Source organism: Folsomia candida, unplaced genomic scaffold (genome assembly GCF_002217175.1).
Source record: "Folsomia candida strain VU population unplaced genomic scaffold, ASM221717v1 Fcan01_Sc009, whole genome shotgun sequence".
Classification (NCBI taxonomy): Eukaryota; Metazoa; Arthropoda; class Collembola; order Entomobryomorpha; family Isotomidae; genus Folsomia; species Folsomia candida.
Window position 1 is genome coordinate 2,061,503 of NW_019091201.1, and position 23,019 is coordinate 2,084,521.

Here is a 23,019-nt window from a genome sequence, read left to right on the forward strand (position 1 = left end):
CATCCCTTTATAAGTTCAGTCTCAATCTCAATAATGCCTCATCCTGCATCCAACATTGCTGTCTCTCTCACTGAAAGAAAAATCATCAAAAACAACATCATTATGTCAGAAGAAGCTGCGACTGCCGCCCCAGCGGCCACTCCACCTCCTGCGAAGAAAGGCAAGGCTCCCAAGAGTCCGAAGAAGGCTGGCGCTGCAAAGCCAAAGGGGGCGAAGGCAGCTGCGTCTCACCCACCAACTACGCAAATGGTCATCAACGCGGTCAAGTCCCTTAAGGAAAGGAATGGTTCTTCTCTGCAAGCAGTGAAGAAGTTCATCGCCGATACCTACAAGGTTGACACCACGAAGCAAGCCACCTTCATTCGTAAAGCCATTACGAAATTGGTTGAGACTGGAAAACTGACCCAAACCAAGGGAACTGGGGCGAGTGGATCCTTCAAAATTCCAGTCGCTGCTAAGGCTGCTGCTGGGGAGAAGAAGGCCAAGTCTCCAAAGAAGAAAACCACCAAACCCAAGAAAGCTGCTTCCCCAAAGAAGAAGGCCGCCCCCAAGGCGAAGAAAGCTGCGTCTCCAAAAAAGAAGGCAGCTGCGAAGCCGAAGAAGGCTAAGGCCGCACTCAGTGCCCCAGCTGCAGCAACATCTTCTCCAGCCGCACCCAAACCTGCTGCTGCCAAGAAGCCGAAGAAGTCTCCAAAAGCCAAGGCTCCAAAGGTCAAGCTTCCCAAGGCGAAGAAAGCAAAGTCCCCCAAGAAGGCGAAGCCAGCAAAGAAAGCTGCCCCGAAAAAGGCTTAAACATCATACTCTCTTCTGAAAACAAACTTTAAACCAACGGCCCTTTTAAGGGCCACCACTTTTTCCAAAGAGCTATGGTCTAATATTTGTCCTATTTTTCATGAATTTCTGAATTACACGAGATGAATCGAGCACAATGGCAATATTTTGCTTTCAAAACACTAGTGATTAAACTATTCGACAATTAATGACAAACGAGCTGGGATTGCGATCACGGCCGAACGGTCACCAACAAAATGGTCGACGCGCCTTCACCAGACGCCAGGTTGCAAAAATCCTCGTACCCACAAATGCTGCTTTCCCTCCAACCCCTTCGTTCGGGTGACAACGTCGCCATTGGCATTGCCTCATAATAATTAACTTCATCATCATCAATGATTTAATGATATTCATGTATGCAAAACTTATTAGATTTTCACACAAACATCACACAATGTAATTTTTATGAGAATCATTTCAGTTTGTATGTATTTTTCGTATAAATTTTTCTTAGGTGAGGCATAGTAACCATGACCTCTTGAAAAAATGCATGGTTACGGCGAAGCCTAAGTATGCAAACAGACCCCCCCTCCCAAAATTCCACTCAAGATTGTGGCAAAACGGCTAATCGTATCAAAATGGTGTAAAAGGCAATCGTGCAGACCTTGCTGGGTAGATGATGCCCGTCAGGTCTAGAGACTTGACAATCTTATTTTAACCCATTTTAAATCGATTTTAAACTTTCAAACGACTGGCAAATTCACTTTTCCCATGCAAAGGTTGTGACTCGTCCATGTTTTAATGTGCGGAAATCTATAACGCGTCATTTAAAACAAACCCGAGCGAAATCGGACAAGAAATGAAAAAGTTTTCTTGGTAGCATCTGCAGCCAGTTACGTTGCTTGTAATGTTTCTTCATTACTTATAACAAATACTCGTTTCTATTAGCAACCAGCACAATAGAAACATGTAAGCTCTGCACTTACATATGCAAATATCTAAACATGTAAATATGTATGTACATGTATGCACTTTTAGAAATCCAGTATTAAAATAGTACCAAGCGGTATTCAGAAATGACTACAAAAATGGTATTCATAACTAATGCTCTGACGTAATCATGTTTCGTTTTCTCCCATGTGAGAAAAATTTCACGGTGAAAATGCAAATTCTCTTTCACGTTTTCCATAACTTTGTTTAAACTAAGGATGAGCATTACGAAAAATCCTGAAACACGTGTTTAATCATTTATCTAAGGATACATAATTATCGTGTTTTCGTCAAAATCGGAGCTAGACCGCTGGCGTCATCGTATTGCAAGCAATAGGAACCACTGAGATTTCAATTATACCAGATTTCTAAGTGTGTGTATATACAAAATACATGTATGTATGATGTTGATGCATTTCTTGCCCTTTAGTCCACGGGTGATAGGGGAATTTAATTTGGTGTTCCACGCATTCACACCCACTGGAGAATTAATTGCATATTATGTAACGCATCCAGGCTAATGAGATTTAATTTGGTATCTATTATTGATGACAACTTAAAGAGACTTAAAAACAAAAAAATTAACTAATTCTTTAAAAAAAACTTAGGTGAGGCTTGCTTAAAAGGGAGAAACAAGAGGTTCTCATCGTGTAATAAAATGGTCGTAAAAAGCTGACATTCGGCACGGTGATACTTAATGGCTTCTCATGAAATTATATGAAGTCAAAAATGGACAGAAAGTAACCAGAGGGGCACTAAGGGGTACCCATACCGATTTCCATAGAATTTTGGAGGATTGAATTTCTAAATTTTAAGAATACTATAAGAATAGTAGCAAAATAGTAGCACATGAACATAATTTTATAGAAAATTCTGACAAACGTGAGTTTACTAAACATTCCTGGTTCGGGCTAAGCAAAGCTGTACTGATAGGTTTAGAAATTGCATTTGATCTATAATTACTACTTTTTCCCGTTTGTAATAATTAAAGCTCTAAAATTAAAATTTGATTTTAATTGAGATATAAATTAAAGAAATTGCATTTAAATTTAATTATGTGCCAATCTCCGATAACAAAATTTCGGGCAGTCCAGCGACCCAATTTATCCTAAAAAAAAGTTGGCGTCAACCTACGCAAACCAACATATACCCACTCCCTGGTCAACAATCGTTAATAGCTTCTCGACCCACTCCACCATAAAATATTTGCATAATATATGAACTGATCCTAATTAACAGCAAATTACGACAAATTTATCTCGTTTCGACAGCTATTTAGGCGTCGAAAACTTTTACGACAAATTCCATGGTCTTACCGACAGTTAAAGTTTTGAGCATACGTCGGTGTCGTTACTAGCGACAAGTGCTAAGGACACATGCTCAAATGTGTCCTCAGCAATACCGACATCGCTAAAAATTATTTTGAGCATGTGTCGCTAATTTTTACGACGTCGCTAAGCTAACGATGCGTTCGAGCATGAGCTCCCAGGATTTAGTTAGATAATTTCGTTATCCATAATCTATTGGTGATGTAATGTACGAAGCTTGAGTTAGTTTGTAATATTATATTTCAGAACACTAAATTTTAAAAACTTCGACCTATCTTTGAAATATATTCATGTAGGCCATCAGTATAAGCAGAATCGAATAGTAACGAAGATTGCAACTTATGTATATTTAGGTACAACCATCAATATGGCGCACATACTATATATATACATATATGTATTTGTATGGAACAATTAATCAGGCCCACGGCGAGGCAAATGGTCCGAAACGCATATAATTTGTTGTTGTATTCACCTAAAATTATAAATCATGAGATGAACATTGATGTAGCATATTATTTTACTACACGATGAGAACCTCTTGTTTCTCCCTTTTAAGCAAGCCTCACCTAAGTTTTTTTAAAGAATTAGTTTATAATATGTTCTTTCCTCTATAATCATTAACCGACACAAAGTCTTCACGGAAGCCAAGATTCGTAAATTAAATTAATCCTACCAAACTTGAACAGCATGCAGTGATTTACTATGCTGAATTTACGAGTCTTGATCCGATATTTGCATCGCAGATCAAACTTTATTACTACAATAAATAAATACGCATCATCATGCATGTACATATGCATTACGTAGATTGATTGATTTATAGCTCTTTGGAAAATGTGGTGGCCCTTAAAAGGGCCGTTGGGTTACGAGATCAGGTAAGATGGGAGGAGGACGAGATGTTTAACCGCCAAATCCGTAAAGGGTGCGGCCTTGTCGCTTGAGGGCATAGACGACGTCCATGGCGGTGACGGTCTTCCTCTTGGCGTGCTCGGTGTAGGTGACAGCATCTCGGATGACGTTTTCAAGGAAGACCTTGAGGACTCCACGGGTCTCTTCGTAGATAAGGCCAGAGATACGCTTGACACCCCCACGACGAGCAAGACGACGGATGGCAGGCTTGGTGATTCCCTGGATGTTATCACGCAAGACTTTACGATGTCTCTTGGCGCCTCCTTTGCCGAGTCCCTTTCCTCCCTTGCCACGACCAGTCATTTTGAAATAATTTGATGAGAATTAGAGTGAACTTGTAAAAGCTGTAAAGTTGACGAGTGATAGAGATGACTGAAATGAGATTGGTTATATACACCTCGAGATCGAGAGCGGACGTTGGTGAACCGGGTAGACTTACTTTCCTCCTCTCTGTTCCCTCCAACTCGAATTCCCTCGCAAGTGAGAACTCATGAATTCTCTCGGCAACTCGACCCAAAATTTTCCCTCCATTCTCCACAACTCCGTTGAGTTCTCCACAACTCAGCCTCCGCATATAAAAGCTTCGTCGTGTCTCCGACCCATCATCATTCAATTTTCTGAATTCAATTCAAGCAGATCTCAAACAACTTTGCAAGATGCCACCAAAAACCGGAGGGAAAGCTGCGGGGAAGAAGGCCGTGTCAAAGTCCAAGAACTTGCCAAAGGGGGACGGAAAGAAGCGACACCGCAAGAGGAAGGAGTCCTACGCCGTGTACATCTACAAGGTCCTCAAGCAGGTCCACCCCGACACTGGCGTGTCATCTAAGGCCATGTCCATCATGAACTCTTTCGTCAACGACATCTTCGAGCGGATCGCCTCCGAGTCCTCCCGCCTGGCCCACTACAACAAGAGGTCAACCATCACCTCTCGGGAAATCCAGACGGCCGTCCGACTCCTCCTCCCCGGAGAACTCGCCAAGCACGCCGTCTCTGAGGGCACCAAGGCTGTCACCAAATACACCTCTTCCAAGTAGACGATGACCTGACCAACTTCCATAAAACAACAAAACCCAACGGCCCTTTTAAGGGCCACCACTTTTTCCAAAGAGCTAAACAAATAGTTGCATTTATTTTCATTCTCGATTTATTTCATTGTTGATCATTTATTATTATTTATTATTATTATTATTATTATTATTTATTATTATTATTATTATTATTTATTATTATTATTAGTTGGATTATTATTATGATTTAAAAAGATTTATGATTTATAAATCACTGTTTATTATCATACCCCGGGAAAATATTTTTTTATCCTACCCTACTCATGTTGAGCTCAACACGAGTAGGGTAGGATAAAAAAATATTTGTCCGGGGTATGTTTATTATTCAACTCATTAAAATTGAGGCAGAGTGAGATTGAATTTTGACTCAAATTTTGATGTCAAAGTAAGCTGAAAATAAATAATTCTTGATCCGTTCCGTTAACCAATTTCACATAATTTATACATGTTTCAAGTTTGTTTACTTAATGCATACAAATAATTATATTAAATTTTGGTGAGACTGGAGCGACGACATCCAATATGGATGCATTTATAAAATTCTAAACATGTAAAATACGCATGAGTCTTATTGGGGACAGGTCATAGGTTAGCTTACCTTCATATTATCCACAAGTCTGATTCGGAATCAAGCATAACTAAACTACGAAGGGGTATTATTCATTGCATATATGAATTTCAGGGGGCGAAATTACTGATTTCAATTGTAAAAGTACAAAATGCACAAGGAAAAATAATTCCTCATTCATCCATCCGTTTCATTTTAGTTTACATCATTAACTAACTGCACTACTTTGTTGACAATAATTTCTCGCCAACAAATAAATGCATGAAAATAATTGGTGAAGCAAAAGTTGAGCATGAACGAAGAAGTGCATGGCCATAATTAAATATGTCGGTACTAGATTATTTTTGAGCTCTTTGGATAATGTGGTGGCCCTTAAAAGGGCCGTTGGGTTGTTAGCGAGTAGATCTGTGAAAGCTGAGGAATTAGGCGGACTTCTTTTCCGTCTTCTTGGGGAGAAGGACGGCTTGGATGTTGGGAAGGACACCTCCCTGGGCGATGGTGACCCCGGAGAGCAGCTTGTTCAATTCCTCGTCGTTTCGGATGGCGAGTTGAAGGTGACGAGGGATGATCCTGGTCTTTTTGTTGTCTCGGGCAGCATTTCCAGCCAACTCGAGGACTTCAGCGGCCAAGTACTCCATGACGGCAGCCAAGTAGACGGGGGCACCCGCACCCACTCGCTCGGCGTAGTTGCCCTTCCTCAAGAGACGATGGATACGACCCACTGGGAACTGGAGCCCTGCACGGCTGGATCGGGACTTTGCCTTTCCCTTCACCTTTCCTCCCTTGCCACGGCCAGACATGATGAGTAGTTTGTTTTTGGAACTTGGAGAGAGATGTTCTCAGATTGAGATATCAGCAGCTTGTGATGAACTTTGTTGGATTCGAGCTTGAATTTATACCAACTGGCTGAGTTGCGGAGCAGACCTCTTGAGTTCTGAGGAGCGAGCGGGCTTTCACTGCTTACTTACAGCCAATCCTCTTTCTCGCTCAGAACTCAGCCCTTCTCTATAAAACTGCAGCCCAAGGTGGAAATCTTCATCACTCGCTGTCTCATCTTTCTCTTTAGAACAACAACTCCAATCTACAAACAAACAAACAATGGCTCGTACCAAGCAAACTGCTCGTAAGTCCACTGGAGGGAAAGCACCCCGCAAGCAGCTCGCCACCAAGGCTGCCAGAAAGAGCGCCCCTGCAACCGGAGGTGTCAAGAAACCCCATCGTTACAGGCCCGGAACCGTCGCCCTCCGAGAAATCCGTCGTTACCAGAAGAGCACTGAGCTTCTCATCCGCAAGCTCCCCTTCCAACGACTCGTCCGAGAAATTGCTCAGGATTTCAAGACGGATCTCCGATTCCAATCCTCCGCTGTCATGGCTTTGCAGGAGGCGTCCGAGGCCTACTTGGTTGGTCTCTTTGAGGACACCAACTTGTGCGCCATCCACGCCAAGCGGGTCACCATCATGCCCAAGGACATCCAACTCGCTCGCCGAATCCGTGGAGAACGTGCCTAAACAGTTGTCATTCATCCATCACATCACAAAAAAAAACCCAACGGCCCTTTTAAGGGCCACCACTTTCTCCAAAGAGCAGTCAATGATAATCATGCGGCATAAATATGATGGATGACTTTTTCACCAAGTTTTCTACCAATATTTGATTTGAGGTTGGGCTGCACATGTGAGAATTTGATCGAAATTAAGATGATTATTTTGGAACTTTTAAATTGACAGCATTATGTAACAATCTTGCGTTCAAATGTTCATTTTATGCGAAAATTTCGTACAATATTTCATAACGAACAGTTAGTGTGATTGTCATTATGACACTACATTTGCAAAAATTATGCAAAACCAAGAAGCGCACAGAAGGGAACGCTTACTTATTCAGGGCGACGGGACTAGATATTTGTAGGTAGATCCATATGCAAAATGCTTACAATTGTATAATACAGATGCGTTTGCCAGTGTACAGTTGAATGGCTTTTCTACCTATGTCTATTAATTTCTACATATTTTAAAACGATGAAAACTCGTTTCACATGGCCCGACGATAGCGGTATTTACATTCCACTTGATTCCACATGGCACCGCGATCGCTTCCAGATTCCAGATTCCACATTGATTTTGTTGTAGTTTTTGGTTTTTTCAAGTTTTTCATGACAAAACATACAATGGACATTTTTGAAAAGCACACCCTAGTCAAGGTCTGTTCTCCAATGGTGCGGTATTCGAGGTGAGCAACGCAGTTATATTTATAACTGCGATTATTATAATTATGATTAATCATTGTTCACTTATTAATAATTAATGCTCGTCTTTTAATTTTAATTATTTTTAATCATTGTTTATTTAAGGCTCCCATTTCGTCTTCTTGTCCGCGAATATGGTTGTGATCTGGCTTTCACCCCCATGCTAATGGCCGACAGTTTTATAAAGTCGGACAATTATCGCAAAGTTGAATCAGTAACTTGCGAAAGTAATTAGTAATTATAACTTATGTAATTTCACTGAATTGTGTGCCAATGTCTTTTCTCAGGTAGTATTTAGCATATTAATTTAACACATTTTTCTTTCAGAAGACAATCCACTGGTTGTTCAGTTTGCTGCAAATACTCCCGAGATATTCGCCGAAGCGACAGAATTGGCGTACCAGTAAGAAAACAAATAGTTAAATTGCTTGCATAATTTTTATATTTATTCAAATTTCTAAAATGCAGAGATTGCATTGGAGTGGACCTTAACTGTGGCTGGTAAATAGTTAATCATCTAAATACTTCATTTACTAGGTATTAATTAATCATTCATATGACATTCATATTACAAATATTTGTTAATTAAATAGCCCTCAATCATGGGCAAGTCATGAAGGGATTGGTGCATGTATGATGAACAAACCTGACCTCATAAGTGACATTTTACGGCAAACGAGGAATAGGATTTCTGACTCGACGTTCGGCGTCTCATGCAAAATTAGAATTTTCCTCGATATGGCGTAAGTCAAGTCTCTATTTAATATTAGTGTGATGATAAACATACGTCGGATATGAATGAAAAATGACTTTTTCCATTTATTGACCTACAGTCGCCAAACTTTCTGAGAATGTTTACGGTCACTGGTGGGTCACGTAGGTCAAAGCATATTTTCTTATATTTGTCATATTTTCAGGTTTTGGGACATATTCATATTCCCGATCATATTTCTGGCTTTATTCGCTCATTTTATCATTTTTAGCCAAATTCGAAAATTTGGCATCCAAATCGACAGAAAATGATAAAAGATTCAGTTTTCTCACAATGCTTCATTGTGAGGAACTTGCAGAAATTTACATTCACTTTCGCCTAAGGTGATTTAATTCATTGGGAACGAGTTAATTCACCCCAGAACTTGTTTTATTTGCTAAAAATTGAGTATCACTAGAAAAAATATAAAGAGTTAAGCCAAAAATTTAAAAAATAAAGTCATTTTTATGGTCATATTATGGGGATTTTTACAGTAATTTTTCATTCATATTTTGAGGTTTTATCGGTCATTCATATCCGACGTCTGATGATAAACATGTGGAATTTTAATTTAACCATAAATCTAAATAATATCTGCTTTTAGACGGACGGTCGATCTTGCTCGACAACTAGAAGCTACAGGAATATCATTTCTTACGGTTCACGGTCGTACAAAAGCCGAGCGGAACGAACCCGTGCATCTTGACTACATAAAAGCCATCGTAGACGCGGTGGACATTCCTGTGATTGCAAATGGGGACATTGACTCGTTAGAGAAGGCGCATGCAGTTCAAGAAGTGACTGGTGCTAAAGGCAAGTAGCAGCTTCATAATATCTAACAATTCATTAGCATATCATTACCATGTACTAATTTGCTTATCTTGGCCACTTTGTTCTACTCCAGGGGTTATGAGTGCTCGAAGTATCCTGGAAAACCCTGCCTTATTCACTGGACAAGTCAAAACTCCTGTAGACTGCATTAACAAATGGTGCGAGATCAATACGAGGCTGGACACGCATTTTACCATGTTCCATCGTCACTTGATTCACATGTGTGCTCCCCTCCTGAACAAATTTGAACGAAGAATATTCAACAATTTGACCGATAAGAAGGCTGTCCTTGATTTTATTTCCGACAAGTTTAACAACCATTCTAATTTGGAAGAAGAAGAATCAGTCGTGGTCAGTTAGTTGATGGAGCCAGTTCTTCTTCTTTGAGCTCGGAGTCCTTCACTCTCGTTCCTTTCGACTATTTGCCTTTCACCGTAAGTTACTAATTGTTAATGATGTTATTATTTCTCAACGTTTTCATAGGATCTAAGTTTTTATTTGGGATTTATTTTTCAGATGGATTCGTTTGTCACACAGATTCCCGAGCATTTGAAGAACATCTTCAAAGGATTTAGATTCACTCCAGTGAGTGCATACATTTGAAACGAGCATATGTACTTGTAGTTAAATGTATTTTTTATAAATGTGTTATGCTCTTTTAAATTTTAGCCCTGTGCTACTGCTCGTCAATCTGATGGAGGAGAGAGCTTGAGTGGTGATGGCGCTGCTGGAAGGGACAATGTTGACTTCACTTCTTTTCTTCCATCGTCGGATAGTGGCCGGTACAGCAATTGCACTACATCCAGTTATTATACTGCAAAGGAAGACACTCCGACCAATACGCCACCACCATTTGGACAACAACTGACTCCGTTCAGCACCCCTTTGTCAACTAGCACGCCGATAGTGAACAACCCTCCTGAATATAAGCGTCAATCCATCCTGCATCGTTCTAGTCGAAAGAGTGGAAAATTTCGGGAACAGTCCCACACTCAAATATTGAAGAAAATGGTGGCTCCACCTACAATTGCTCGGAAAAGGTCTTCATCCGCACTAAGTACCAATAAGATTTACCCCACCAAGATTCCACGTCGAGTAGAGTTGGCTAAACTTTCGGAGAAAGAACTGGCAAATATGGTCAAATTTGTCCCAAAACCAGAAATCAAATCCAGTTCGTTTAAAAGCCAAATTCCTCACCGTATTCAACAAGCTAAGAAATGCAATTCGGCAGGTGATCTTAACTGCAATGGGTCACAGACCTCGGTAAATCGACCAACAGGAACAAATTCATCTCGATCTCGACCGTTCTCGCCATGGGCCGTGGTTTCTGTCCGTCCGTTCAAGCTTCGCCGAAAGTCTTCTCTTCATCGAGCCCAAGCTAAACTGCAAAAGGACGACAACGACCCCAACAATCAATCACAGTGATACCTTCATGATACGGATAATCACGATATGTTAAACACAACTAACAAGTTGTAGTTTGCCTTTAATCGGATTCTTTCTAGTAGATACTTAAATGTAGGCATTATTACTTTTAAATATAGTTATTTTACACTTATCAGTTCAAGAGGTTTTTTTATGCCGAATGAAGGACAACAAATTTTATAAAATAGGTTCTTATAATTCAAATTCATGAAAGTTGTGAACCATTAGTCAATACATTTTTACCACTTTCCGTCATGAACATGTAAGCTTTCGCGTTGTATTTATTGAATTTCAATTTGGCCGTGCATAGTTGAACAATGTACATAATATTCCATTGCATATATTTTATTTTAAATGCATCATTTCTTAGGTCAAATAGATTAGGTCGGCGAAAAGGTTTTTTTTGTTCATAATAATTTCAACATGACTATTGTTCAATAGATATGTATGGGTAGTACAACTCCTATTGCTATTTTATACATATGTACAAACTTACACGGTCATATTAAAGTGCAAAATGGTCATCTCGGAGCGCTGTCCGAATCAGAATCAACTCGAGGTTTTCTCAACCAAAAGGAAGATAAATCACAAAATTTCCTGAGTTTTACTATCAAGGGTTCTAGGAAATTGTGTACAAATAGGCAAGCAAAATTGGCTTAATCTGTTAATCATTCACGTAACCACCGTCGTTAATCCCGTGATATCAAACTACTGATCTCTTTTATCATGACACATATGTAGCAGTTGGATAATCATGCATTTTGAACGATGATTGATAACCTATGTTTTGTAGCCCCCGTTAAATAAATTAACATCACATTGAATGCCACACACTACCAGTTTTGTGACGCTTATTTTAGCGAACAACACGGTTTATCTCTCAGTTTATGTAATGCGATCTACTTAAAAATAGATTGAATTCCAACTCGTTCGCATTTATGTATATGATGCACGTACATTTTTCGCATTTACACGATGCATGGACATTTGTGTTATCCATTTTCCATTTCTTGAAACTAAACAAATGAAACACTTGATCACATGAAGCGATGATAGATAGTTGGCTGGCCGGTGAGTGATCGCAGATAATGCCAAATTGTGCCACTATATAAAGTGGGTTATCCTTCCTCAGCGTTACAGTTTTTGCCTGCCAGACGCGACTGGAAAGCTCGAAATGAAAATGAGACTGTTTTTATCATCAATTTTGCTGGTACTGGCGACCGTGGGGGTGGTTCGACCTCAAGGATTCACTTGTGAAGAAAATTACCTCCCTGATGACGAAAGGGTGGATTGTGCTCCTGGTGAACCCACGTCGGAAACGGATTGCATGATTAATAGAAACTGCACATGGTACAAATCAATGACATGAAAATATGATGTATGAGATTTCTTGGGGTTTAATTATACATTATATTTTTAATTGGTAATGCAGGTGTCCTACCACACCCGGTGGGGCTCCGTGGTGTTACATTCCAATGGAACCACAACCACAATCTCCAGGATATAAAATGGATGGTGAGCCTCTCGTCACGCCAAATGGAATTCGGTACATAAATAAATTTCAAAATAAGTAATGGCTATTTACTAAAATTTCCGTAATTTCGAATCAAAATTTTCGATATCAGAGTAAACTTAGTCCGGGCCCCTCCAGTTCAACCAGGAAAAGAAAAAAGATGGGAAAATGAGGTGGAAAATCTTATTTTGGACGCCGAGTTCCATTCAGATTACAGGCTCCGTATCAAGGTACATTTCAATTTTAAATTATTTTCTCACCAATTTATACTACATAATTAACTACTCTTAGATCATTGATGCATCCACATCTCGATGGGAAGTTCCTCTCAACATTAATCCAGCTACTGGTGGAAATGCGAACACTTTGTACACCGTCGAATTTTCTGATGAACCATATTTCTCATTCAAAGTTATACGGAAATCCAGTGGGGCTGTGCTTTTTGACTCGTCTGCAGGAAAATTTACGTATGCCGATCAATACATCGGAATGACATGGACCCTTCCGTCTGAAAATGTTTATGGCATCGGAGAAAATGAGCAACATTCGTTCAAGTAGTACAAACAATTTAAATATATAGATTCGATGTTCTATGTTTTTGTGACCGTTACAGACACGACTTTTCTCAAGGAACGACTTGGGCATTGTGGGGTCGGGATCAGCCTCCCTCTGTAAAGTCACTCTTTTTTAAAATTTTAAAGTTTCTCATAGATCGATTATTGACAATCATTTCAGTTCACTGCCAACATGTATGGGTCTCAACCTCATTACACAGTCTTGGAAAATGACGGGAGTGTTCACGCCGTTGCGCTTGTGAATTCAAATGCTCAAGGTGTGTATTTATACAAAAGTACACAATAATAAATAATAATTTATCCCATTAAATTTCTTGCATTTCATCCAGAGTTCCAATTTTCGGAAGGACCGAAAATTCGATATGTTTCGATTGGTGGTATTTTTGACACCTATTTTTTCTTGGGCCCCACCCCCGAAAATGCTGTACAACAATACACTGAAGGTACACACATAAGTTTACCTCATGTAAAGAAATTTTTCTAAAAATGCTTAAAAAATAAATGGAAAATTACGCAGCGGTTGGTCGCTCGCCAATCCCTCCATATTGGGCCCTTGGCTTTCACCTTTGCCGATATGGGTACAACACAATTGAAAATATGAAGGCCGCTGTTGATCGTACCGCTGCTGCTAATATTCCACATGTGAGATATACATGCAAATTTCGAAGAATAAATAAACAGATGATGAAAATTACATCAATTAATAATTACAACTTTAATTAATAGGATGTTCAATATGGTGACATTGGTAAAGACAGATTTTTTTATTATTTTTTGCATACTACTATTTTTTGCTTCTATTTTATTTTCATGGCCAATTTTTTCTACATAGATATTATGGAACGGGAGCTTGACTTTACCTTTTCCACCGAAAAATTCCCAGGGCTTGATGTTTACGTACGAGAACTTAAAGCAAATGGGATCAAATTTGTGACGATTTTGGTATTTATTTATTTATGCAAATATTTTGCTGAATTCCGCATTTTAAACAATTCCATAATAATAAATACTATTTAGGACCCATGCATCAGCATTGGCGAACCTGCCGGAAGTTATAGACCCTTCGACTTAGGAAATGAAATGGATGTGTGGGTAAAACTTGAAAGTGGGGAACCAGTCACTGGAAAAGTGTGGCCGCAAGATCCAGTCTACTTCCCAGATTACAGTAAAAATTCGACCAGAGAGTGGTGGGCTCTTCTCATTGAAGAATTCCATGATCTTCTCGAGTTTGATGGACTTTGGATTGTAAGATTTTTTTACCGATCGAGTAGACCAAGAAATTAATTATTGTCGATTTTAGGACATGAATGAGCCAGCCAATTTTGTCACTGGTGACATAAATGAAGGATGTCCATCCAATAAATGGAACAACCCACCATACGTTCCAAGTAATTGAGATATCTGCTTGGGATTAGTTCTGGTAGCTTTAATGCTGACATTTTTAACTTATTTTGTAGAAATTGCGGATAATTATCTCGCTTCCAAAACCATTTGCCCGGCCCATGTAGAGTCCCTTTCAAGACATTACGACACCCACAACATGTATGGATGGTTTGAATCTGAACCAACCCTGGAGTAAGAATCGAGTATAATTTTGCCTTAAAAGAATCAAATATAAATGATTTATAATTTATAAATTAGTGGAGCAATCCGTGGTGTCAAGAAGCGAACAACAATATTGTCCAGGTCAACATTCTTGGGGTCAGGCGTTTGGGCTGCACATTGGCGTAATAAAATTTTTAGAGAATTTATACTTTAAATATCAACTCTACAAAATTAAAGCTGAATATAACTTTTGAACAGTTGGTGACAATTTTTCCAATTGGGCCAACATGTACTACAGTATCATTGGAACATTGCAATTTAATCAGTGGGGAATTCCCTTCGTTGGACCTGATATTTGTGGCTTTATTGGCGACTCACAGGAAGACCTATGCCAAAGGTGGATGGAACTTGGTGCATTTTATCCATTCTGCAGAAATCACAATGGAATCAATTACAGGGTAACCGGATAACTACTTAAATTATAATAATAAATCTTTACTAATTCAGTTCCTTATTTTATTTGTCAGGATCAAGACCCAGGTTCATGGAGTCCAGAAGTGTCTAGTTCTTCTAAAACTGCTCTCGAAATCCGTTACACCCTCCTCCCCTACTTGTACACCCTCTTTTACAAGCACTACACGGAAGGAAGTACAGTTGCGAGGGCAATGTGGCATGAATTTCCTACCGATCCCATCACTGCCGCCATTGACCGACAATTTTTCTGGGGGTCTGGTTTTATGATCACTCCCGTCCTCACGCAAGGTGCAACTAGTGTAGACGCGTATTTCCCCTCTGCCAGATTTTACAGTTATTACGACGGAGCTGAAGAAGCCACGAAAGGAGACACCACTACCCTAAATGCCCCCACACACTTTATCAACCTCCATGTCCGAGGAGGCAACATATTGCCGACGCAGGAATCCGCAAGAAATACGGAGCTAGCGAGAAACAACCCCCTCGGACTCATCATCGCTCTGGACGACAATGGTCACGCGCAAGGAAGTCTGTTTTACGACGAGGGAGACTCCCTTGACCCGGTGAACAATGGTGTCTATTTCTACGCCGAGTATGACATGACTGACCGCACATTGACGACCAACGTGTTAAGAAACACTTATCCGGGAATGACAACCAAACTTGTAGAGACGATTCGACTTCTTGGGGCTGGTACGGTGACTAGCGTTACCGTCAATGGAGCACCGCATACTGATTTTGTGGCGCAACCAAGTGGTGAAGTTTTGATTAGAAATTTGAGACTTCCTGCCTCATCGACAATTAGCATGAGTTATAATTAGTAAATATGTGTATACAATTAGTTGGTTGACTTTGTTTTGTGAATTGAAATTTTGAAATTTTTATGAATAAATTAAACTGTTTTTGAAAAATGGATGCAAGATTTATCTGTATGTTCATACTTGGTAAAGTAATAACTAAATATTTAGATATTTAAATTTTTTAATTAGATGAAAGAAAATAAGAATACTAAAAAACCTGAAAACTTAAACTTTGGTAATATGTAGCCCCACGTTAAACAAGCCACGCCATTTAGAATAAATTACAAAATCACAGCAGATTGGTTGCAACAAGTTCCTTTTTAATTTTGCTAATATAAAATTACATAAACCACAGTCTTATAATTCATAAAAAACATGCGCGTTTCGTTTTAATTAATGTTTAAATTCTATATTCTAATTAAGGTACTTGTAATTTGTTCCGTTAATTGCACAAGAAATTGCATCTTGTATTTAGTCTACTTCGCATTTCTTAAACAATGGAAAGATTACAATAATTCATCAAAATAGTAGTTCATAATTTCGAATAGGTTCATAATAGCTCAAAATAGTAGTCTTAATTCAATTGACTGCGAACAAACATTACTCCGATTTATCTAACCCTATCTACATAAAAACCCGGAATGGGCAATGTGTCCCAACGATCCACCGTGAGAATAAGGATGTCCAGGTCCATGTCGTCCGTGGAGGAAGGTGAGGGTGCTTGTAGAGCTTCATGATCAAATTTAAGAGTAGACGAAGAACACGGAGAACTTGCAGGGTCAAAATGGTCCTCCAAAACCATATTTTCGTACGGGTCGGAGAATGGGGATGGTCGGTTGGTGGTCATCATCATGGGTATGTCGTCATGGTCGTCGTCGTCGGGTTTCTTAGTCCTACTTGGCAAACATCCTCTCTCCAAGTGTTTTGATAAGACGAGTTCTTTCCATCTTCGTTCAGTTTCAGGATCGTGTCGATGCAGACGGAAAGGCATAGTTTCAGAACGGTAATCTCGTTCGGATAGGAAGTCAAGTTGGAAGGCCAAGTCCCAGGGCTGTACAAATTCAGAACATTTAGTTTTTAAAAATATGGCGTGATACAAAATAATGAGATACTTACCATATAATCGATTTCGGCTGAGGGTATATCCGCTAACGGGCTGACGTAGTGATAACTCTTGCAATTATTAAATTCAACATCTAACTTTGGAATTGTGTAGTCCCAGATGTTCCAATTTCGAAAAGTTCCCCAAAAGTTTTTGTAAAACTTGGCCTGGCGTCGGAAGCGTTTGATAATTCTTGGCGGTACGGAATTAGTGCGAGATGATTTCCTCCGATTCTTTTTATTGGCACGATATAGTTCGGCAACTTCATGGGCGATGCATAGCTTGTCGTGGTCATTTAGAACCGTCCACATGTCCCATTCAGTTCGTTTTATGCGCAAACGGATAGGAGGGCGAAGGGTGACGTCGTCGTCGTCTCGAACGGGCAGGGGATGAATTTCATTAGGAACGCTTAGAGAACACATTTTAAATAGAGGAAATAATTTCCGAACACAAATGAAAATGGAAGATTTTGTCCTTTGGGAAGAGCGTGGTAAAGTTGTGGCGCAGGAAATTTCACTTCGATAAAATTAGTTCCGAACAAAATTATTTTGGATTTTGTAATAGTTCGGAACTCAAAAAAATGCTGGGCTAAAGTTGAAGGTGAGAGAGACTGGTCTGGTCTTCTAGTAATGAGAGATTGAGACTGAGGAGGAAGACGCGTTTGTCCCTTTAGGTCCCGTCAAGCGAAGACTTCTTATCTGGTGGCGTCCTTTCCAGCGAAGGAGGCAGGTGCATTGCAGAAAATGCGTAGGTATTTATAGATTGGGAAAATAAGATAAGGGCCAGAGCGTTAAACTGGATGGTACATACGTAAGCAGTTAATTCCATTTTGCTTTTGCAATTTTAAAATTAAGTTGAATCTTTATTGTAAGACGATGGTTCATATTCATACATGCATTATAAATATATATGTAATGTAATATTTGTAATTACTTTATCATCTTGACACTTCTGGCAGAAAAGTTGTCGCAATGATAAATCCAGCTATGCAACAACTGAAACTTTCAGATGAATGGCTGGGTATGTGATATGTACTTACTTACTTCCAACTGAATTAAAGTACATATTTAAAGTTTGATCTAAGTTGAGAAATGTTTCTCGAAACATTTTTTAGCATACGAAACATTAAGTTTCTAGAAACATTCTTGGCCATGCTATTTAATAAAATAAGGAGTTTTGTGTATATATGTGTGCAATATGTTGATGACGTTATTACCATACCCCGGACAAATATTTTTTTATCCTACCCTACTCATGTTGAGCTCAACACGAGTAGGGTAGGATAAAAAAATATTTGTCCGGGGTATGGTTATTACTGGTGAGTAAGCGAATACATACTTTCTCCTATAAAACCGAGAGACCTAACATTACATTACGTGAGTCTTACACATCACATTCCTCCAGCACAGCAGATTTTTAGCCTTGATTAAAGAATTAAAAGGAATTCCCTCATAACCGGCTAAAAAGTATACACAAATTTGGATTAATAAAGATAACGTAAGTACGCAAATTCAATTTTTACTAATTTATGTATTTCTGCAAAAATTGGGTGAGTTTGATGGCGGAAATCTTTTTTTGTGGGATTTCATATTAAAATATATTATTCTAGATCACGTTCAAATTTTGTTCTTTCTTCCATTTTACTTCGAATTATCGAATTATCGCATTTATATTACAATAACATAATTAATACTTTATTCAATTACTCGAATACAAGTTTACTCAATTTACAAGTATCGATTATCTGTTTCCGATAGAAATCAACCGAAAAAATGAACACTTTTGCGTGCATAATGTAATAAGCATGTGTATTTGCCATCACTTTTTGTGTGTTCTTCTTTAACAATGTTAACTCCTTGAAGTATTGATTTTACAATTGAAACGTTACTCTATGTTAATGAATTTGCTATCTGGTGACAGTTTCCGTTTAAACAAATCAATTCTTAGTCATATTCCATAAAGGTGGCATATTTCTATTACTCATAGGTCACACCATGTTATTTGTGAGTGAATAATTTGTATATACACTTTTATCAGGTTGACTTCTGTATTCCGTGCATGCGGTATGCGTGCATTATCTTCGCTGTATATTATTTGTACGATTACGTCATGAACGAACATGCAGTAACATGCAAATGCAGTAGTTCTTCTAACTAAAAGTGGATTGCCTTTACAAAAGCATATTAAATTAAACTCCTCTGCAAGTAGTCATCCAGTTTTCCATCATCATTAATGAAAAACTGTCCTTGAGAGTGCAACATAACATCATTAACTCCCTACAAATTTATCATATTTGTCGTTCCTCCATTAGCACCTGATCTTTAAATAAGAGTAATACTTATTTACGGCTGTTTCACATTTCAGAATCTTTGGTAAATTAGAAATTAGTAGAAAAACATGACATTCTCATTTTTCGCACAAGACTCTAAGTAAATTATGTATCCTTTTAATTGATTTCAACAGATTTATCCCGAAATAAACACCTTTAATCAAAGATGACTTGCGCCGACTGCTGCCTCTTCATCCTCGCGTTGATCTTTCCCCCACTGGGCGTTATGTTCGCCCGTGGGTGTGGTTGTGACCTTCTCATCAACATTTGCCTCACCATCCTCGGTTCGGTTTTAATAACGTTAACTCCTTCAAGGATATTAATGGTCATGTTTTCACGATAAAAAATTATTTTCTTTAAGGTTTCGTCCCTGGAATAATTCACGCCTGTTACATCATCATGAAGAGGGAGGAATTCGACGGGAGGCGCCCTGTCACCGTCGTTATCCAGCAACAACAAGCTTAACTTATTCAAATTATGATGTATGTATGTACCTCCCTCCATCCTGACGATAATGCCACAGCTACCTTTGCCAGTGTTCCATGTAGTGGTTTAATTTAAGGCTGATATAGAAATGTAAGATCTGGCTGGTACTTAGAAGAAGTGACCTAAGTAAATACTACATTTTGCTATGATGATGATAGCATTCGTGCTTGAAATTTTAATAATGTTCCTTGTAAAAAGTATGTTAATTTAATTGTAGAGGATGATACTGGGCGGACGGTTTATTGTTATTTACCAGATTATTTGTTATCTGTCATCCATAATGTACTTTTTTAAACTTGAGCACTTTAAAACCAGTAAAGTTGATTTAATTAAGTACCTTTTTGAGTATTTATTATGTTACGAGTGTTATAATGTAAGTTACTACAAACCACTCAAATTCCAGTCATATTGTTTGCCATGAATAAGAAAAATGTTTTTCATTCTTCTTGAAAATCTTGGTGTTTCTGTAATTTTAATATAAACGCGTTCCATCCATTAATTCACAAGTGAGATTTTTGTAACATGCAGAAGATTAATTACATAAATCCAATTATATAAATCTAACTATTACAAATATAGTTACAAATAAAGTCGTGCTGTTACAAATCTACTAAAAATTACTACGTATTAAATAAATGAATTCTGGAAATTCTTGCATTAAGTGACATAAAATTTGTTATCCTGATTCCTGATTTGGTTTGCACAGTCAACAATTACTGTTTTGTTCTAAGGATTAGTGAAAATGTTATCGGTTAAACAAAATGTTATCTGACTATTTAATGAGTATAGTCTGACCACCCCATCAAGTACATACGTAGAAGTGGAAATGTGCATGTAAAGTAGTTCTTGAGCATTATGCCGTGCAGTTTTTATCCGTTTCATTTTTGGCTATAAGTTTCTTGTGATTTTCAATAACAGAATTTACAACTTTCTTAATAACAACGACTGTCATAATGCAGGATGTGGAATAAAAGTAGGACATTTTGTAACGTTGTCAACGACTGCGAAATTTTATCCTCACGCTCCAACGACGATTTGTAAGTCAAATTGTCGTACTAAAAACTACAAAAGTCCCCCAGCTCATAATACCAATAATTACTGGTGACCTCACTGACTTTACAATGAACATTGAGAATGAAGCGGTTGACATGTCCCCGGAGGAAGGCGACGCAATCTTATCGCTGGTAGTTGAAGACGAGATGACGCATTCCGGGGGCGAGATGGACTATGAAGAAGATGCCGATGATGGTCCAGAAGAGTTTGATGATGCAGATTTTGGAGGACAAGGGGACACTCTTCGATCCATCAAATTCTCTGCAGATTCAATAACAAATTCAGAAGTGGAGAAAGATATGGATGACATGATAGAAAAAGTACGAGTGGTTACATTGTGAAAGGTATTTTTTTATTAATATTTAGTGTCATGCAGGTGAAACAGTTTGTCCCACCGGAAGTGAGTTTGGACACGGTAAAACTTATCTTGGATCAGAACGGGTGGGACTCCGAAAAGTCAATCACAACTTTGTCCACTTACGAGAACGGTGTGGAAGGATACTGCGCAAAATCGTATATTCCTTTTCCAAACGGAACTAGTAACCCTTCATTTTTTGTGGCTGAAAACGCAATTTGCACAATTTGCACATCGTCCGTCACAGTAATGAGAAATTAGCGTTTAATTGCAGTCAATCCGTATTAATAACTGTACCCTAATTTCCAGGAGTACCACACACACGGTGACTGTAATTCCATTATCTGCCTCGTATGTTGGCAAGAATATATACGAACTTGTGTTACGGAGGATGGGAGAACTTGCATGACTTGTCCAGTCTGTCCCATGTTCTTAGGTTGGTCTTATCAACACGAGTTGAAGAAATATGGTGACACAAATTGTAGCTGACTTTCCCATTTTTTACAAACTTTTTAGAGAATCGCCTCGTCCAAGAGTTAGCTACGGACAGTACAGTCGTCGATCGTTTAACGGCTAACAACTGCAACAAATTCATTCAGACTTCAAAACATCACGTCTCATGTCCCGCACCCGACTGTAAATTTATTTTTCGATCAAAACTACCCATAAAATCGTACTCCGGATGGAAGTCCGCTCTCTGTCGGTGTGGGAGCTTGACATGTCTGGAATGCCTTTCTCTTGGACATGGACCTCTGTCCTGCGAAAGTTTGAAAGTTTGGTTGACCCTCCACAATGTCTCCGATATTCTAAGTAACCAGTGGATTTTAGCAAATTCGAAACCGTGTCCAAAATGCAGCACTAATATCCAGAAAAATGGGGGGTGCAATTGGATGACTTGTACCAATCGTGGCTGTGGGTATCATTTCTGCTGGTATTAAACAAAAGAATTCTGGAAATTCTGGAAATAAAATTTGTTATCCGGATTTGGTTTGGACAGGATTTGTTTACAGAAAGCCCACAACCACAGCCATGGGGAGACCTGCACCCGGTTCTATAGAACACAAACACCTCCACTTCCGGGGCAGGTAGTAAATGCCATACATCGTCGGGAACGCTACGGTTTTTATGGCGAACGCTACCACAACATGATCACAGTAAAGGCTTAGATAAACTCATATAGCCGTACAGTAATGACAAAATCTTTGTTTTAGGGTGGACATTTCAGTCAAGTCCAAACTTTAAATATGGAGCAAGCCCGAAGAGATTTCCAGCAACTCTCGATAGGTGAAGTTGATATCAAACTATTGGACGATTTGCCATCCTTGTTGAAACAAGCGAGATCTACGTTGGCACATTCCTACGGACTGATCTACTTGTTAGCGGACAGCGTTGAAAGGACCCTGTTTGAGGACAATTTGACATTCCTGCAAGCAAAAGTTGATGGGCTGGAGTGGTATCTTCACTACCAAATGCATATAGAATCAGCCAAAGAGATAAATGATTATCTACGAGTAAATATGGAATTTTGTCGTAATCGGATCAACATCATGAACACCACGTCGGAAAAGAACTATAACGAAAGAAAGTGGGAATTTGACTATGAAGAACCTATCGCAACACCTGTAAAATCAAGACTACAGCAGTATTGCGTAATAGTATAGGGAGTGGTCATCGCTATTAACGAATATTGTACAATAATTCAGGCTATGAATGAGAAAAATAGTGAAGCTTCTAATTAAATGCAATTTTAATTCCCGTCATTCACCAGCGAGATTTTCTGATTGTACAAATCTGATTATTATTATACATACATTGTTCCTACAAATATAGTACTTCTATCAAATGAATTCTGGAAATTCTTGCATTAATTTAAATATAATAATGCTCGCTTGATTAGT

General features: G+C 38.8%; 9 protein-coding genes across 11 annotated transcripts; 6 read left to right on the forward strand and 3 right to left on the reverse strand.

Annotated features, from left to right (window-relative positions):
- Positions 1–18: 18 nt before the first annotated feature.
- On the forward strand, positions 19–850 carry LOC110853798 (histone H1). Its single transcript, XM_022102132.2, has one exon. It carries the CDS (start codon positions 34–36, stop codon positions 790–792), a length of 759 nt encoding a protein of 252 aa, XP_021957824.2. The 5' UTR covers positions 19–33; the 3' UTR covers positions 793–850.
- A 3,079-nt stretch (positions 851–3,929) lies between these two features.
- Positions 3,930–4,375, reverse strand: LOC110853807 (histone H4). The gene has a single exon (XM_022102141.2). The coding sequence runs from the start codon at positions 4,302–4,304 to the stop codon at positions 3,993–3,995; it is 312 nt and encodes a 103-aa protein (XP_021957833.1). The 5' UTR covers positions 4,305–4,375; the 3' UTR covers positions 3,930–3,992.
- Positions 4,376–4,588: 213 nt separating this feature from the next.
- On the forward strand, positions 4,589–5,096 carry LOC110853804 (histone H2B.3-like). The gene has a single exon (XM_022102137.2). It carries the CDS (start codon positions 4,658–4,660, stop codon positions 5,033–5,035), a length of 378 nt encoding a protein of 125 aa, XP_021957829.1. The 5' UTR covers positions 4,589–4,657; the 3' UTR covers positions 5,036–5,096.
- Positions 5,097–5,999: 903 nt separating this feature from the next.
- LOC110853803 (histone H2A) lies at positions 6,000–6,513 on the reverse strand. Its single transcript, XM_022102136.2, has one exon. It carries the CDS (start codon positions 6,434–6,436, stop codon positions 6,059–6,061), a length of 378 nt encoding a protein of 125 aa, XP_021957828.1. The 5' UTR covers positions 6,437–6,513; the 3' UTR covers positions 6,000–6,058.
- Positions 6,514–6,659: 146 nt separating this feature from the next.
- LOC110853800 (histone H3) lies at positions 6,660–7,181 on the forward strand. The gene has a single exon (XM_022102134.2). The coding sequence runs from the start codon at positions 6,735–6,737 to the stop codon at positions 7,143–7,145; it is 411 nt and encodes a 136-aa protein (XP_021957826.1). The 5' UTR covers positions 6,660–6,734; the 3' UTR covers positions 7,146–7,181.
- A 490-nt stretch (positions 7,182–7,671) lies between these two features.
- LOC110854049 (tRNA-dihydrouridine(20a/20b) synthase [NAD(P)+]-like) lies at positions 7,672–11,155 on the forward strand. 2 transcript variants are annotated; one of them, XM_022102445.2, is made up of 9 exons: positions 7,672–7,866; positions 7,988–8,109; positions 8,213–8,285; positions 8,351–8,383; positions 8,476–8,625; positions 9,238–9,446; positions 9,538–9,898; positions 9,981–10,049; positions 10,134–11,155. In XM_022102445.2, the coding sequence occupies exons 1-7, from the start codon at positions 7,715–7,717 to the stop codon at positions 9,822–9,824; spliced, it is 1,026 nt and encodes a 341-aa protein (XP_021958137.1). In that variant the 5' UTR covers positions 7,672–7,714; the 3' UTR covers positions 9,825–9,898; positions 9,981–10,049; positions 10,134–11,155. The 2 variants fall into 2 exon arrangements, with proteins under 2 accessions (XP_021958137.1, XP_021958136.1); XM_022102444.2 differs by having other exon boundaries at positions 7,674–7,866; positions 8,210–8,285.
- An 801-nt stretch (positions 11,156–11,956) lies between these two features.
- LOC110854298 (maltase-glucoamylase, intestinal) lies at positions 11,957–15,909 on the forward strand. The gene is made up of 16 exons (XM_022102728.2): positions 11,957–12,239; positions 12,322–12,435; positions 12,515–12,632; positions 12,694–12,956; positions 13,016–13,073; positions 13,138–13,234; positions 13,307–13,420; positions 13,495–13,619; positions 13,704–13,725; positions 13,810–13,919; positions 13,995–14,222; positions 14,278–14,365; positions 14,435–14,552; positions 14,619–14,704; positions 14,781–14,980; positions 15,050–15,909. The coding sequence occupies exons 1-16, from the start codon at positions 12,064–12,066 to the stop codon at positions 15,815–15,817; spliced, it is 2,685 nt and encodes an 894-aa protein (XP_021958420.1). The 5' UTR covers positions 11,957–12,063; the 3' UTR covers positions 15,818–15,909.
- A 133-nt stretch (positions 15,910–16,042) lies between these two features.
- Positions 16,043–17,698, reverse strand: LOC118436558. The gene is made up of 2 exons (XM_035854942.1): positions 16,913–17,698; positions 16,043–16,847 (listed from the first exon to the last, which is right to left on the reverse strand). The coding sequence occupies exons 1-2, from the start codon at positions 17,318–17,320 to the stop codon at positions 16,407–16,409; spliced, it is 849 nt and encodes a 282-aa protein (XP_035710835.1). The 5' UTR covers positions 17,321–17,698; the 3' UTR covers positions 16,043–16,406.
- A 528-nt stretch (positions 17,699–18,226) lies between these two features.
- On the forward strand, positions 18,227–23,017 carry LOC110854009 (E3 ubiquitin-protein ligase arih1). Of its 2 annotated transcripts, none has more exons than XM_022102395.2 (8): positions 18,227–18,395; positions 19,362–19,511; positions 19,589–21,086; positions 21,143–21,367; positions 21,431–21,557; positions 21,638–22,052; positions 22,119–22,275; positions 22,333–23,017. In XM_022102395.2, the coding sequence occupies exons 3-8, from the start codon at positions 20,835–20,837 to the stop codon at positions 22,780–22,782; spliced, it is 1,626 nt and encodes a 541-aa protein (XP_021958087.1). In that variant the 5' UTR covers positions 18,227–18,395; positions 19,362–19,511; positions 19,589–20,834; the 3' UTR covers positions 22,783–23,017. The 2 variants fall into 2 exon arrangements, with proteins under 2 accessions (XP_021958087.1, XP_035710834.1); XM_035854941.1 differs by lacking the exon at positions 18,227–18,395 and adding an exon at positions 18,526–19,270.
- Positions 23,018–23,019: the final 2 nt, after the last annotated feature.

What these genes read in the sequence shown, in the direction of transcription:
- LOC110853798 (XM_022102132.2), top strand. Translation starts at nt 34, where the DNA reads ATGCCTCATCCTGCATCCAACATTGCTGTCTCTCTCACTGAAAGAAAA.
- LOC110853807 (XM_022102141.2), bottom strand. Translation starts at nt 4,304, where the DNA reads ATGACTGGTCGTGGCAAGGGAGGAAAGGGACTCGGCAAAGGAGGCGCC.
- LOC110853804 (XM_022102137.2), top strand. Translation starts at nt 4,658, where the DNA reads ATGCCACCAAAAACCGGAGGGAAAGCTGCGGGGAAGAAGGCCGTGTCA.
- LOC110853803 (XM_022102136.2), bottom strand. Translation starts at nt 6,436, where the DNA reads ATGTCTGGCCGTGGCAAGGGAGGAAAGGTGAAGGGAAAGGCAAAGTCC.
- LOC110853800 (XM_022102134.2), top strand. Translation starts at nt 6,735, where the DNA reads ATGGCTCGTACCAAGCAAACTGCTCGTAAGTCCACTGGAGGGAAAGCA.
- LOC110854049 (XM_022102444.2), top strand. Translation starts at nt 7,715, where the DNA reads ATGGCACCGCGATCGCTTCCAGATTCCAGATTCCACATTGATTTTGTT. An exon ending in GCGACAGAATTGGCGTACCA is followed by an intron (nt 8,286 to 8,350) that starts GTAAGAAAACAA and finishes TCTAAAATGCAG; the next exon opens with AGATTGCATTGGAGTGGACC. An exon ending in AGAAGTGACTGGTGCTAAAG is followed by an intron (nt 9,447 to 9,537) that starts GCAAGTAGCAGC and finishes GTTCTACTCCAG; the next exon opens with GGGTTATGAGTGCTCGAAGT.
- LOC110854298 (XM_022102728.2), top strand. Translation starts at nt 12,064, where the DNA reads ATGAAAATGAGACTGTTTTTATCATCAATTTTGCTGGTACTGGCGACC. An exon ending in GTCACGCCAAATGGAATTCG is followed by an intron (nt 12,436 to 12,514) that starts GTACATAAATAA and finishes TTTCGATATCAG; the next exon opens with AGTAAACTTAGTCCGGGCCC. An exon ending in TGTTCAATATGGTGACATTG is followed by an intron (nt 13,726 to 13,809) that starts GTAAAGACAGAT and finishes TTTTCTACATAG; the next exon opens with ATATTATGGAACGGGAGCTT.
- LOC118436558 (XM_035854942.1), bottom strand. Translation starts at nt 17,320, where the DNA reads ATGTGTTCTCTAAGCGTTCCTAATGAAATTCATCCCCTGCCCGTTCGA. An exon ending in CAGCCGAAATCGATTATATG is followed by an intron (nt 16,848 to 16,912) that starts GTAAGTATCTCA and finishes GAATTTGTACAG; the next exon opens with CCCTGGGACTTGGCCTTCCA.
- LOC110854009 (XM_022102395.2), top strand. Translation starts at nt 20,835, where the DNA reads ATGAACATTGAGAATGAAGCGGTTGACATGTCCCCGGAGGAAGGCGAC. An exon ending in TGGATGACATGATAGAAAAA is followed by an intron (nt 21,087 to 21,142) that starts GTACGAGTGGTT and finishes AGTGTCATGCAG; the next exon opens with GTGAAACAGTTTGTCCCACC. An exon ending in TTTGCACATCGTCCGTCACA is followed by an intron (nt 21,368 to 21,430) that starts GTAATGAGAAAT and finishes CCTAATTTCCAG; the next exon opens with GAGTACCACACACACGGTGA.